The 13,322-nt window shown below is 42.2% G+C and overlaps 1 protein-coding gene across 4 annotated transcripts in view; it reads left to right on the top strand.

The window, feature by feature from the left end:
* Positions 1 to 411: 411 nt before the first annotated feature.
* SH3RF2 (SH3 domain containing ring finger 2) overlaps positions 412 to 13,322 on the top strand; it is an 81,711-nt gene continuing 68,800 nt past the window's right edge. The window contains exons 1-3 of one of the 4 annotated variants that reach the window (XM_083600228.1): positions 418 to 558; positions 960 to 1,113; positions 1,737 to 2,252. In XM_083600228.1, coding sequence (XP_083456354.1) covers positions 1,872 to 2,252 — 381 coding nt within the window. In that variant the 5' untranslated portion in view covers positions 418 to 558; positions 960 to 1,113; positions 1,737 to 1,871. Of the gene's footprint in view, positions 559 to 904; positions 1,114 to 1,736; positions 2,253 to 13,322 lie in introns of all 4 variants that reach the window. The other 3 variants (XM_083600225.1, XM_083600226.1, XM_083600227.1) reach the window with 3 other exon arrangements.

Consider the following 13,322-nt stretch of genomic DNA (forward strand, 5'->3'; position numbering starts at 1 on the left):
AGTAGCTTGATTCTGCACAATCATACTCTCTTCAGCTGATCCCAATTACAGCTCCAGCTTCAGTTCACCCTCTTAATCCCCTAAAAATGCATTTATCATACTAGTTGGTGTTTTCTAGTCCTTTGTGCAGAGGCTTGTTTTGTGTTTTTTATTCTCTGTCATCCTTTTACACTCCTCCTCCTCTGTTCCTAAAACAGGATAAGCTTCATAAAATGCTTTTTTAAAAAAATGTTAATAAAATAGTCGAGTCCAGTTATAGCTCACATCAAGCCCATACACACACACACACACACACACACACACACACACCCCAGCCCCACTCCTGGTTCAGAATCAGACTTAGCCATTCCCCCTTGCCTGAAATATGTGTAGGAGGATCAGCTTGGCAACCTACGAGTTAACAAGGCAGCACGTGTTAAGTTGAGCTAAGTGAGTAATGCACCTAGTTAAAGTTTTCAACGCGGCTGCAATTTGGGGAGTGAAAGAAAGGGAAAGAGCCAGATCAGAAGCTGTTATTTCACGAGCTGAGCTCATTTTAAAGAGGGTCATGAACACAAGGTCAGTAGCACTCGCAGAAATTAGTAGTTTGCTCCAGTTTCTTTTTTTCCCCTTTTTCCACAGCTTCCTTCTTCAGAGAGGAGAAGCATTCTAGAAGAAGGTTTTAACTCCCAAAGCTTATGACCCTTCTTCATCGGGGTGAAACTTGTTCAGTGGATAATGATTTGAACTGTCTAACGCTGAGTTGGGGGGGGGATTTCTTTCTAAGGAAGGGGGTGGAGAGAGAACTTAGCAACATTAGATCTGTCTTTATTCAGCCAGACACACACACACACACACACACACACACACACACACACACACACCTACTCCTCTGTGTGATATGGGTCGGTGCTGGTTTTTGCAGGCCAGGACTTGAATCTGGAATTTACCTATCTGCTTCACTTCTGCTCCGTATACAGTTGTGAAAGGTGCCAAACAGGTTGAGTCACTTTTTCTGCTGTGGGAGGAATACTGATTTCTCAGGCTGGCTTTGGATGATTAAGTCAGCTAAGAAGAGGCAAGAAACAAAAACTGCCAGTCTCCTCAAGTCAAGTGAGGCTCTTTTACTCCCAGGTATGCCAAAGTAATGATTGCCGTCAAAGTGACTTGCAGATGAGAAAATCTAGAGAATGAAGAGAGATGCCTTTTTGAGAGAGTGTGAAGCACTGTGGGTGGGCCAACAGAGCAATGCCTGTTCAGTGTTGGCCTGTTTAGAAAAGGGGAGTGGAGGCAGGAATGTGTTCAGCCATGTGTTTTACCAGAACACCTCCTGGCTTTTCTCTGGAGTGATCATTTTTTACTGCTTTCACAGTTATTCTTTGCATGCCATTTTTAAGATGGGCTGATCACTCGGCAATACATCTGAATAGGAGCATGATGCCCTGGTGACAACATCTCACTTTGAGTGGAATTTATGGGGTCCTCTAATTTTTATTTTTATAATCACCTGTGCCAGTGTGTGAGATGCAGCTGCCTCCTTCCTGCCACACAGCAGCCAATGGGTATGATTCTGCTTACTGGTACTTATATTCACAAATGACTAATGCCAACCTTTCTTTGTTTTGGGGGGTTGGGACACACCATACAAATCAACTCATGAGGCTTTGCTTCGACTTGTAGGTGGCATGCATTTCATAATACCAAAGTAGTCAGGTGCTGCAATTGGTCTCTCCCTCTCTGTTGTTTTCTCCTGACAGGATGGCGATTTTCGGATTCTAACAATTGCAAGCGTCCTTCCTGAGCAACGTATTTGGTCATGGCAAACATCATGTGGAGTTTTCCGGCTCTGCTTTGAAATTGGATTTCTTCGTTGAAAAGGGGGGAGAAAGAGTATGGATGATTCAGCCTTCTTGGACATGCTAGAATGCCCAGTGTGCCTGGAGAAGCTGGACGTCTCGGCCAAAGTACTCCCCTGCCAGCACACCTTCTGCAAGCCTTGCCTCCAGAGGATCTTGAAGTCACACAAGGAGCTTCGGTGCCCTGAATGCCGAGCGCTGGTCCTCTGCAGCATTGAGGAGCTTCCAGCCAACTTGCTTTTGATCCGCTTGTTGGATGGAATCAGATTTGGACCCAACAGGATGAAGTTTGGCTCGCTGCAAAGATCTGGGGTCCTCTCCTCTCCTGCCTCCATCAGGCGATTCCAGGAAGAGCCAAGAGCTGTGCAACTCAATCAATACAGGCTGACTGCCAGTCCCAGGATCCCTATGGAAGGGGTAAGGAGGGTCCATTTATTTTACCGCTAACTTTATCAAGCAGGACACACTTTTGTAGGCCACATTTCATTTCAAAGGGTCAAATGTATTCAGATTGTGTATAGAGTTGGGTGCTTTCTTCCCCAACAACCCAGCTATCTCAACTGGATTTATGTTGCAACTCCCTTTTAAGTTTAAACTTATTCCAGCTGGAACCATTTCATGTGACAAATCCGGCTACTAGGCTTTTAGGGGATTGCCATCTCCAGCAGAGCTCAAAATTGTGCTGAGACTTTTCAGGTGACATTGCCGTACTTCTATTTCCAATCCAAGATTAAACCAGGGAACGGACGATTTATACATTTGGCAGAGCCAAACTACTTTCACACCTGTCGAGGACTGAGAAAGGGTTGATTTTCACTGACCTTTTTTAAGAAAAACCCGAAGGAATGCTTTGTCCTGTGCCAGTACAACCTGAGTAGGAAAAATATATATCTGTAATAAGACTAGAATTGAGTTACTAGAACTTTTAACTAGATGTGTGACTGGGTCTGAATATGGGTAAAAAGTAGGTCAGCTGTGCCCTAGTTTCTAGTTTCTTCTTCCTCCTGCCTGTCGCACCAGTTCTTCTATCCTCAAGTGCCTTTCACGAAAAGCTCATTGTGTGATTTCCCCCCCCTCCTCCCATGTTTGATTTCACAATTATGTGAGGGCACAAAGTGTTTGGATTTGGGTGCTTGGCAGACTGTGAGAATCATATACGTATGGCTGTGAATGCTTCTTCAACAGTTTTGCTTGGAGATCACTTTTTCAGGGAGTTTCTGCAGCTGGTTAGCCCTTATGTAACTATACTCCTTGGGAGTAATATGTATCTCAAACAACCCTACTATAGTTCCCCTTTACCAGCGGTCATTTAAAGTAATACTTAAGGGAAATGCATGCAAAGGAACTCTCAATAGGTTGTTGCTGGTTTTGCTACATTTCTATCCTATTTTTCCTCCATGGAGCTCAAAGCAATGCCTATAGGTCTCCCTGCTCCATTTTATCCCCACAACAACCCTGGGAGGTAGGACAGGCTGGGGTTGCATATGCACCAAACTTTTAAAGCACCCCCCAAAAATCCTGGGAACTATAGTTTACCTTTCACAGAGCTACAATTACCCACACCCTTAACAACCTACAGTTCCCAGGATTCTTGGGGTAGGGGAATGTGCTTTAAATGTTTTTTAAATGCATGGTGGATACACAGATGGAGAGATAATTGCTGGTCGAAGGTCACCCAGTGAGCTTCATATGGCTGAATCCTGGTCTCCCTGGTTCTAGTCTAACATTCTTATCACTATGCCACACTGGTGGGGGTTTTGTTGTTGTAACCCAGAAAAAAAATTACGTTTAGCTATCTTATTATCTTTTGATTCTGGGTGGCATCATTTTAATTCATTAGGGCAGTAGTCCAGATAAGCAATCAGAACAAGTCAAAATGGGTGAGCGCCATACCTGTCAAACTTGGTATTATCTGTAACCTAGATCAATCATCGCTTGCTAGATAGTTACCAGGCCAGCTTCACCCTTCTTGTCACATTCACATTGCAAAGGCACCTGCAAAATTCATTGTGTAATTCTACTTTCTTCATCAAGGGTGGAATTGCCCACATGGTGCTCCTGCACAAGCCCGTTGTGATAAATATGACAGTGTTTGGAAGGCTGGACTCTTAACAAAGGCGAGGGAAATGTCGTTCAGCAAGCCTAGCCACCTACATTGTGGTTTCATTTTAACATACAAATATTTAGAACAGTTCAAGAATGTCAGCATCTAATTTCTAGTGTCTAGTGTTTGGATGCTGGCATGCTTTAGCTGTTCTTAATCTGGATGATGAAATCTTCAAAACAGCTTCCAGGTTACTAGATTCAAGTCAGGATGCAGCAGCCTTGCAAACATTTGCCAGCAATGCATGGTTCAATAGACCCACCGTGGCCTCCAAGACTTAATGGCCATGTAATGTCTGAGCAACAAGAAATGTCTGTACTGTATATACAAATGGTACAAAGAACCAAGACTGAATGAAGGTTGCAGGATATTAAACGTGTGCGCACATACAGTACAAGGGATATTAAAAAGTGGGCCAGTTTTCAATCCCAGTCTCCAAAGGCTGACTTTAATGTGGTGATCTAAAGAAAAAGCTCTGAGAACTAGTCTTGTGAGTTAGAGAGATGCGTAGCAGTTGCTTCAAATAGTGGAAGGGGGAAAGAGACAACACAACCATTGAAAAGCATGTAGCGAAATTATTTCTTATCCTAAATGGCACTGTGGATAGCTTCATGCCTGGGACAGAAACCATTAGAAATTGCAAGGTAGGGAGCATGAGCCAGCAGACTGCAGTGTAATGTTTGGTGGAGTTGACAGGTCTGTTCGAGTAATTGCTTCCAGCAAGTAGATGCACGAAGGAGAAAGAGGAGGAGGAGGAGGAGGAGGAGATTGTGGTACTGATTTGCTTTATAGCTATAGCCATTGGTTCCCTTTATGGTGTTCTGTGGATCCCGTGCTGGGCCTATGGAAGGATGGAGGAACATGTCAGAATAAGAGGAGTAGTTCTGAGCAGCATTTCTTCCTGGTTTGCAAGACCCCAGGCGAGGGCCAACGGGCATAAGCAGGAGGAGCATTCCTATAGGTAACTGAGTGGGAGGTTCTAGGGTTTTAACATCAGAGTGGAGGAAAATCCAGACTGACTTCACTGCCTGCAGATCAGCTACTAGGAGTGGGTGCCCAGGGATTTGCCTCACCCTCTGGTGTTCGCTCAGGACGAGGGCTTATCACCAGTCACGTTGCCATATGGCTGCCACTAATCCAAAAATTATAGTTATCTAATCCACAATGTGTCCTCTCCCATAATAACTCTGTGTGAACAACTTCCAAATGTTTGGATTATCTGATGAGGCATTCGGATAATGAAGAGTGCTCTCCGTATATTAAGACATTTCAAAATACCCTTTCAAGTCAGCCAGACCTTTTCAGTTGATTTTAAATGACATCAAAAATAATTACAGCCATCAATGTTGTTCTCTATAGCGTCAAAAGGAGCCTTGCAAGGTGTTCGCCAGTGCTCCCTAGGGTGATTTTAGTTCCTTATGCTTGTCAGAACCTCTGCAATAATTTCCCTCCCAATATCACAGGGCTTTGAAAAATGACCTTGTCTTGAAATGACTAGATAACAAAGGGATTATCATTTTTTTTTTCAAAAGGGGAAAGTCCCTATAATAAGAAAGTAATAACGTGAAGTGTATTGATTTCTCATTCCATGTCTGCATTCTAAGTATATGTTACAATGGTCCCGTGCTAATGTTTCTCAACAAGAAGTTGTATTATTATTATTATTATTATTATTATTATTATTATTATTATTAATTTATTAAATTTATATACTGCCTGGAAGTCTCAGGGCTGTTCACAGAAAAGATCACAATATATAAAAATCAAAAGAAAAACTATAACCCAATAACACCCCCAAAAAAGAGCCACATTTAAAAATGGTGATAGGGTATAGTTGTAAGAGCTCATGAAAAAACATGACCTCTTCCCAAGGAGATCTCACTCTCCTACATATACTGAGTATTTCTTCTTGGTGCATATTTGCATATGTGGCTTCTAAAGAACTCTTAAAGCACCCTCTGTTAAACTTTGCCCCCTTGTTTTTTCATCCTTGCCTGGCTCTAAACCTGCAAGAAGGCAGCCCCACCCATGCCAAGCACAGCTTCTGCCATTCCAGGTGATATTTCTTACAGCCATCGTTTGGCATTGTATACAGACTCAACACATTCCTGTGCACAGTAAAATATTATGCTTCCTGGATCTCAGCATGCCGTTCACTTACAGGCCATATCTGCGAGAAACAGTTTTGCACAGAGTCACACCAGGGAAATTGACCTCTTCACAGGTTTGGCAATAGGGTGAAAGTGAACGAGACAATGTTGGCAGACATTCAATTCACACCTTCCTGATTCTCAGAAGGCAGCTCCCTGGAGACAGTTAAAGTCAATCTTGTTTTATTTTGATTGAACATACTGTTCAAATCGGAACACTTTCAAAAGCCTCAAGGAACCACTAAGGCTGCAGAAGCGTCTGATTCTTCACTATGGGACATAAAGTACTCTCTGCACCATACCACCACTTATGCCAACTTAGGCTTACTGAAATAAAATGAAACAAAAGCAGTTTAAGTACTAGTATATGCATGTTAAGTAGTTTGCACCCTGCCCAGTAGAGAACTCAAGAGATGTGCTTTCCATTTTGCAAGAATCGGGAAGAGCGAAAAGTTGGGTCTGTGAAACCTAAAAATAAGAGTGCTGCACCAAATACTATTTTTACTTTTTGATCAGCAATAGCGACTTCCATGCAGTATTTTCTTTCTGGCTACAGCAAAGATTCATCATCTTTCCCCCTAACTGCTGTTTCTTTCTCTTTCCTGAATTGGCCACATAGATCATGCCAGCCAATGACAGATCATATAATAAATGAGATGTCATAATAGGAGGTAGTCAATCATATATGGTTACATGACATGAGGCAAGTGAATGCAGTTGAGAACGAGAGCAATTGAAAGCAGTATAAATGAATGGAAAGGGCCCCCCTTTTTTTTACAAAAAAATGATGCTAAAAAAACTTTCTAGCAGAAAAGAAATTTTTGGCTCTCCTGAAATGGTTCACAAAAGAAATATGAGAATCATACTGGTTTAGCCTTAAAGGAGGGTGGTGAAGGAAGATGTTTTTGCATTCTACAGATACATAAGAAGAATTAATTGTGGACTATATCAAATATTAATTCATCTTTATTTTTGTGCAGTTTTCGTGACCTGACATTTTCTTGAAAGTTTAGGTTAACAAAAATATTTGGACTCTGTCAAAAATCTTTGAGACTTCCTTCCCAGAATGTGATTCTCAAATGCTTGTCAGAGGTCACATTATGTATTTTCTCAGTATTTGGGGGGCAATTTATCTCACTATTCTGCCTTGTTGTGTTGGACCACTGCCGTTCCTGTTGCCTTCATTTCTACTGTTTCATTTTAAATGTCTCTTCAGTAAACAAAAATTAAAGTTGACTTCATGTGCTGACTTCATCCCATAGCAGGGGAAAACACACTATGGAAACGTTCCAAAAGCCTGCTGAAAATTGACACTAATTTGAGAAACTGCGTTAAAACAGTAAAAATACTGACATGTCAGATGCTGTTTTGTTAATAATACAATTAATTAATGCAATGATTAAAGGTGGGATAGGGGTTTTTGGACACCAGAAGAAACGTAAATTGTCCAGTATTTACAGAAGTGGTGACTTTTGAAGTTCAGGAACTTATCATCACATCATCCCCAATTGCCATGTTTAGAAAAACATAAACAGTACTTAAAATGAACCCCATGATTATGACTTTCTCAGCATTGCTATGCTTGATTGGCAGCTAAGCTCCCAGGAAATATTAGTTTCTTCAATTATCTTAAAGCCATTCAAGTCTTAGTTTATTTTTGTAAACAAAACAGCATGCTAGGCTCTCATAAAGACCTGTGCTCAAACCGAAACACATGTGATGCATACAGATTTACACACAAAGCCACAATTGAGATTCACACATATATATTCGCACACTCATAAACACATGCACACCAAAGAGCAGCGCTATATTGCGCCATACCTAATTTATTAGGATCAGCATGGCTGCAATCCTATGCATAGCTGGTGAACCCGGGAGCAAGCTCCTTCAAACTCAGTGGGTGCTTACTTCTGATTGCATCAATTTCAACTTGTAAAACACATTAAGATTCAACAGACGATTTTTAAGCCACCTGTAATGCAGCCTTTAGCTTTTAATAAGAAAGCAGAAGTGTTGCTGCTTAAACTGCTTGACTGAAGCAGGAACCCCATTAAAGAAAAGTAAAGAAGTATCCATTCTCTGCCTGATCATTTTTCTCATCCTCTGACTGCTTCTATGCTAATCTGTCACAAGATGGAAAGTCTCCTTCTCACCTAATTCACATCCTAGAGAAAGGATGGTCCTTCCATCACCCAGTGCAGCAGCAGATTAAATCATCACTCCTGACCTGGAAAAAGTCCCCAAGCTGCCCTCTCTTTATTCCCCCTTCCACTACACCACTAATACTTGCCTAGTCTTGAAGGAATATAATGTCTTGCAGTTCCAAGACACTCCTCATTCTATAGGCAAAACTTGCTAAGATAATGACCATTAGTAACAATGGTGCTAGGTATCAAAAACAGAAAACACACTTTCAGAAAGTGTATAGGGTCACACTGCCAGCTTTGGGAGGTTAACAGCAATAGAGGATGGATAATAATGCAGTCATGCCCTCTATGGCCACTCAATCATTTCTGAGAAATATATTGGAGCTAGTACAGAAGTTAAGAGCATGAGCCAGAAAGTGTGTGGTTCAAATCTCACCTACGTTATGGTCTCAGTAAAACTGCTGTCCTATGCCCATTTACTAACCCTGGGACTATGCCCCACTGAATCCAATGGGACTTACTTCAGGGTAGATATATATTGTAAGTGGCATATTGAAAGCTACTGTTTCTCAGACCCAGCTGCTGCCATGTACAGTGGTACCTCAGGTTACATACACTTCAGGTTACATACGCTTCAGGTTACAGAATCCTCTAACCCAGAAATAGTGCTTCAGGTTAAGAACTTTGCTTCAGGATGAGAACAGAAATCGTGCAGCGGCGGCACAGCAGCAGCAGGAGGCCCTATTAGCTAAAGTGGTGCTTCAGGTTAAGAACAGTTTCAGGTTAAGAACGGACCTCCAGAATGAATTAAGTACTTAACCCGAGGTACCACTGTATCTGCACTGCAGTACAGCAGTGACAATATTGACCTGCCTTAGACAGCTGTCTTAAAATGATTGAGATCATGTATGCGAGGTGCTATGAACGCAGAGAACTGTATAACATAAATTATTGTGATGGAACGGGAGAAAAGAACTGGGAATTTTCCTTCCACAGACAATAACATTGCAACTTTTTCATCCGGATATGCAGTGTCATCTGAAAAATATTCAGACTTTTCTGAAAGTTCTCTGTTTTGATGCACTGCTTTGATCAGTGCACTCCCATCCTGAATGTTCAGCCATCTCCAAATGGGAGACAGAGACTCTTTAATAATGTACAGTGGGCTGCTCAATCATGAGAGCAGGAGGAATTCTGGCATACACAAAAATTGGGGCAATCATCGACTGTTACCAAAAGGAATCGAAAAGTTTCTTTAGATCTTTAATGCCTAGGCAGAGAAACAAGACTTTGCTTTTTAAAAGTCTTCTAAAAAAGAAAGCCTTTCCTCCTAAACACGAGTAAATTGCAGGGAACTCACTTTATCTAGCCAAGATGAACAAAGGGTTTGGAAAGAGCAGAACACAAGGGAGCTTAAATAATTTAAAAGATGGTGCTTTAGACCCATTAAATCCATTCTCTCCATGTGAAATATATACACTAACGTACGAAGGAAGAACCAGCCTTGAATCAAAGGAAAGGAGAAAGAGGAAATCTAGCACTGACACGAAGCTAATGACACAAAGAGAGAGATGCTGCTTCACAAGGACTGCCTCCGTGGATATAGCAGGGTTCACTCCCTTTGTTTTCCTTCACCCAGTCAAGGATCTTGCCCATTAATTACAAAGAGCTGTTGGGATTGTTATGAACATGATCTAGGTCAATTAACATTGGATCAAACTGGGCCAGTCCAAAAGATAAATCCCATTGCTGTCTCAATGAGATGCCAATGGTTCACCTAGATATAAAAACGTTTCTTTGGAAGTCTTCTGCTGCGAGGGCCTTCCTTGCATGCAACCTTCCCTGTGTGAGCAAGAGAATAATACCCTTCCCGTGCTACTGATGAGACACATAAATCATCTGCTGAGATAAAAATACACTCAACTCCAACGTTGCCACCTTCTCACAAACCCCTGAATATATACGCTGCAATATTTTCTTATCTTTCAAAGACATCCTTTTTTCCCTCTTTTGAAGGCACAGATGGGATTTGCCTAACTTGTTCTTCCAAAATTAGCCTCCAAAACTGGCCTTCACAGATCACTTGTCTTGGAATGTAGCTCAGTACACCACTGATGTTTGCATGCTAGAAAGGACAACCTGCTATTATTGACGTCAGAGAGACTGCTCAACATACAGCTCCCATGCTATGCATGGTATGCCTGTTATGCATGCATTGTAGCCTCCCAGATGCTCGGTCAACTTTCAGTCCCCATGGCCTTTCTTACTGCAGCCATAAAAACAAGGGAACGTTTCAAGTACAGTGGTACCTCAGGTTAAGTACTTAATTCCTTCTGGAGGTCTGTTGTTAACCTGAAACTGTTCTTAACCTGAAGCACCACTTTAGCTAATGGGGCCTCCTGCTGCCACCATGCCGTCAGAGCACAATTTCTGTTCTCATCCTGAAGCAAAGTTCTTAACCTGAAGCACTATTTCTGGGTTAGCGGAGTCTGTAACCTGAAGTGTATGTAACCTGAAGCGTATGTAACCCAAGGTACCACTGTACCTGATGTGCCACGTACAGTCTGAGAGCCACACTACAATTTTCATACACCCCAGCCAGCACAATTATGCTGACTGAGGCTGGTGGGAAGATTAATCCAAAATATCTGGAGGGCACCAGGTTGGCAAAAGTTAATTTAGACTTTTGATAGCACTGTACTTGTTTATATATTAGATTCCTATGCACCTTACAGGTGGCTTACCAAAATAGATTTAAGATGCCATTTTAAGGTGCCACATGTTTCTTTGTTGTTTTTATAGTAGTAGACAGTGGTGTATAGTAGGAGGAGCACATTGTCAAGATGGAGAACCTGTGGCCCTCTAGATGTTGTTGGACTCCAACTCCCAGAAGCCCCAGCCAGCATGGGCAATAATCTAGGATGATGGAAGTTGTAGTCTGGTTACACCTAGAGGGCATCAGGATCTCCAAACCTGGTTTAGACTATCTAATCTCTAAGCATGAAGGAATGAGTTATTTTCCACTCTTTGGGCCTTCAATTCACCCCCTGATTATAGAAACCAGGGATGTCACAATAAACCATAGTTATCACTAACATGGGGAAGTCTGAGGCAGAAGGAGGAGGAGAAGGCATGTGTTTGTGATTAGGGTTGCTTGATTATAGTCACCCAGCCATCGTTTGGTGATTGAGCCTTTTTCCACCTGAACATGCCACAGAGGAAAGAGATATATGGAGTATTCTAGCAGCAGGATGCTTTGAGAAGCTGGGCATTGCAGAGCCCAACCCATCATGAAAGGGACCTTCCAGAAAAACTAATTGCTAGCTAGCAATATAGATATCAATCATCCAAGAAATTAATTGTGCTACTCTGAGAGCGGGGCAGAGGCTATCTAGATAAGGCTACAAAGGCAACATCTGTCCAGAACCCTCACTCTGGCCTTGTGAAACTTGCCAGATAACTGCTCCCTTCCTTCTCTAAACCTGCTACTTAATGCCACTGCTGATGTCTCCCCACCCACCACCCACAGCAATCCTGATTGCTGTTTCTACCACAGTGCCTTGGCTGCACTAAACCTCCAATATTCAGTTTCTGCTGTGGTCAAATAATAATATTATCATCATGCCTGAGGACGATGCGGTGCCGTCTGAAGGATAAAATGCAGGAATAAACTAGTCTCTTATCTACTACTTTTGAGTGATCTATTTGAGGCAACATGCAGAGAATAGAAGCAGCAGGGAAGAGAGGGTTACTTCCCCCCACCTCCATATCACTTTGCTAATAGCCGTAAATAAATAAATTGAAATTGAAACTTTGCTCAGGAGAATAAGTTATTTCTCCTCCCCTTCCTTAGTCTGTTTGATTATGAAATATACTCAGAGTCAGGAGTGGATTTCATGCTCTTTATACAGCTCACAGTGGTGAGGAGGAATGGAAGTTCCCCCAGAATGTCTGCTTTATATACATTATTTACACAATGGGCCCCACGTGATTGGCTAATTCCGGGACTCTCCTGTAGGCCAAACAGGTCATGGATTCACTTCCACATGGAGCTGGATTGGGTGGCTCCTGTGGACCAATCAGACTGCTGCATTCTGGAGCCTATTGCTCTAGGACCAATCAGGCAGCTGCATTCTGAATCCTATTGTTCTAGGACCAATCAGACTGCTGCATTTTGGATCCTATTCAACTCAATACATAACAGATTATAAGACTAATAGCTCTGTTTGTGCAACATTGGAGGGTACAGAGAATGTGTGTTGAGAGGACAGCAAGATCGGATGCCAGACCTCTGCATGTTGAGCAGAACATCTGGATAGTGCCCGCATAGGTGCAAGTTGTGCACGTGTAGGATTTCTGTGCAAAAGGCCGCGTTCATGATTGCACTTACGTAATCTACCCCTATACAGTTATACATGTGTTGGATCCATTCAGACCTTCCACTGGAAATGCAGAGTCTTGAGTGGGGCCAATAGGTGTGAATCCAGCTCCCCAACCCTTTCCTACATTCGCTGCACATTCAGTGTAACATGAGCAAGACTAGAGCCAGGAATCCATTGCATGTTCCTCATGGTTGCCTTGGATATGGTTAGGTTGTCAAGATAAGAGCCATTTTGACCATTATGAACTTCCCAGCATTGCAAAAGACTGGTGGGAAAGGACACACACACCCCCACACACACTTTTTTGTTTTTCTTTTGCCAAGGAGTATCAGTGAAAAGAACGGCACATAACTTGCCAAGTGTTTTTTTCCTCAGCTTCAGAATCAACACTGTGTGATTTGCATCGTGTCAAAGTGCATCCTAACACTGTTTACTTTCCATTCCCTCTGCAACCCGTTTTAGCATGTCGCTGCTGTGTACTATAATTAGGAAGCAATTTACTGAAATGTGAAAAGCTTGACAACCTGAGGACTGAAAAAGTAGTGTGCTGAGGCAAACCATTTGGAAGGCATCATCTGATGCTAAGTTTTAGCTCAGGGGATGCTTCCATGCGGTGGGTTTACTGTAGGATAAACTGTTCATCCAACAACTGCTGTTCATTCACAAACATTTTTCATACCATTTTCATGAAATCATCATCT

The sequence above is a fragment of the Podarcis filfolensis genome (genome assembly GCF_964270895.1).
Source record: "Podarcis filfolensis genome assembly, chromosome: 2".
In the NCBI taxonomy this organism is placed as follows: Eukaryota; Metazoa; Chordata; class Lepidosauria; order Squamata; family Lacertidae; genus Podarcis; species Podarcis filfolensis.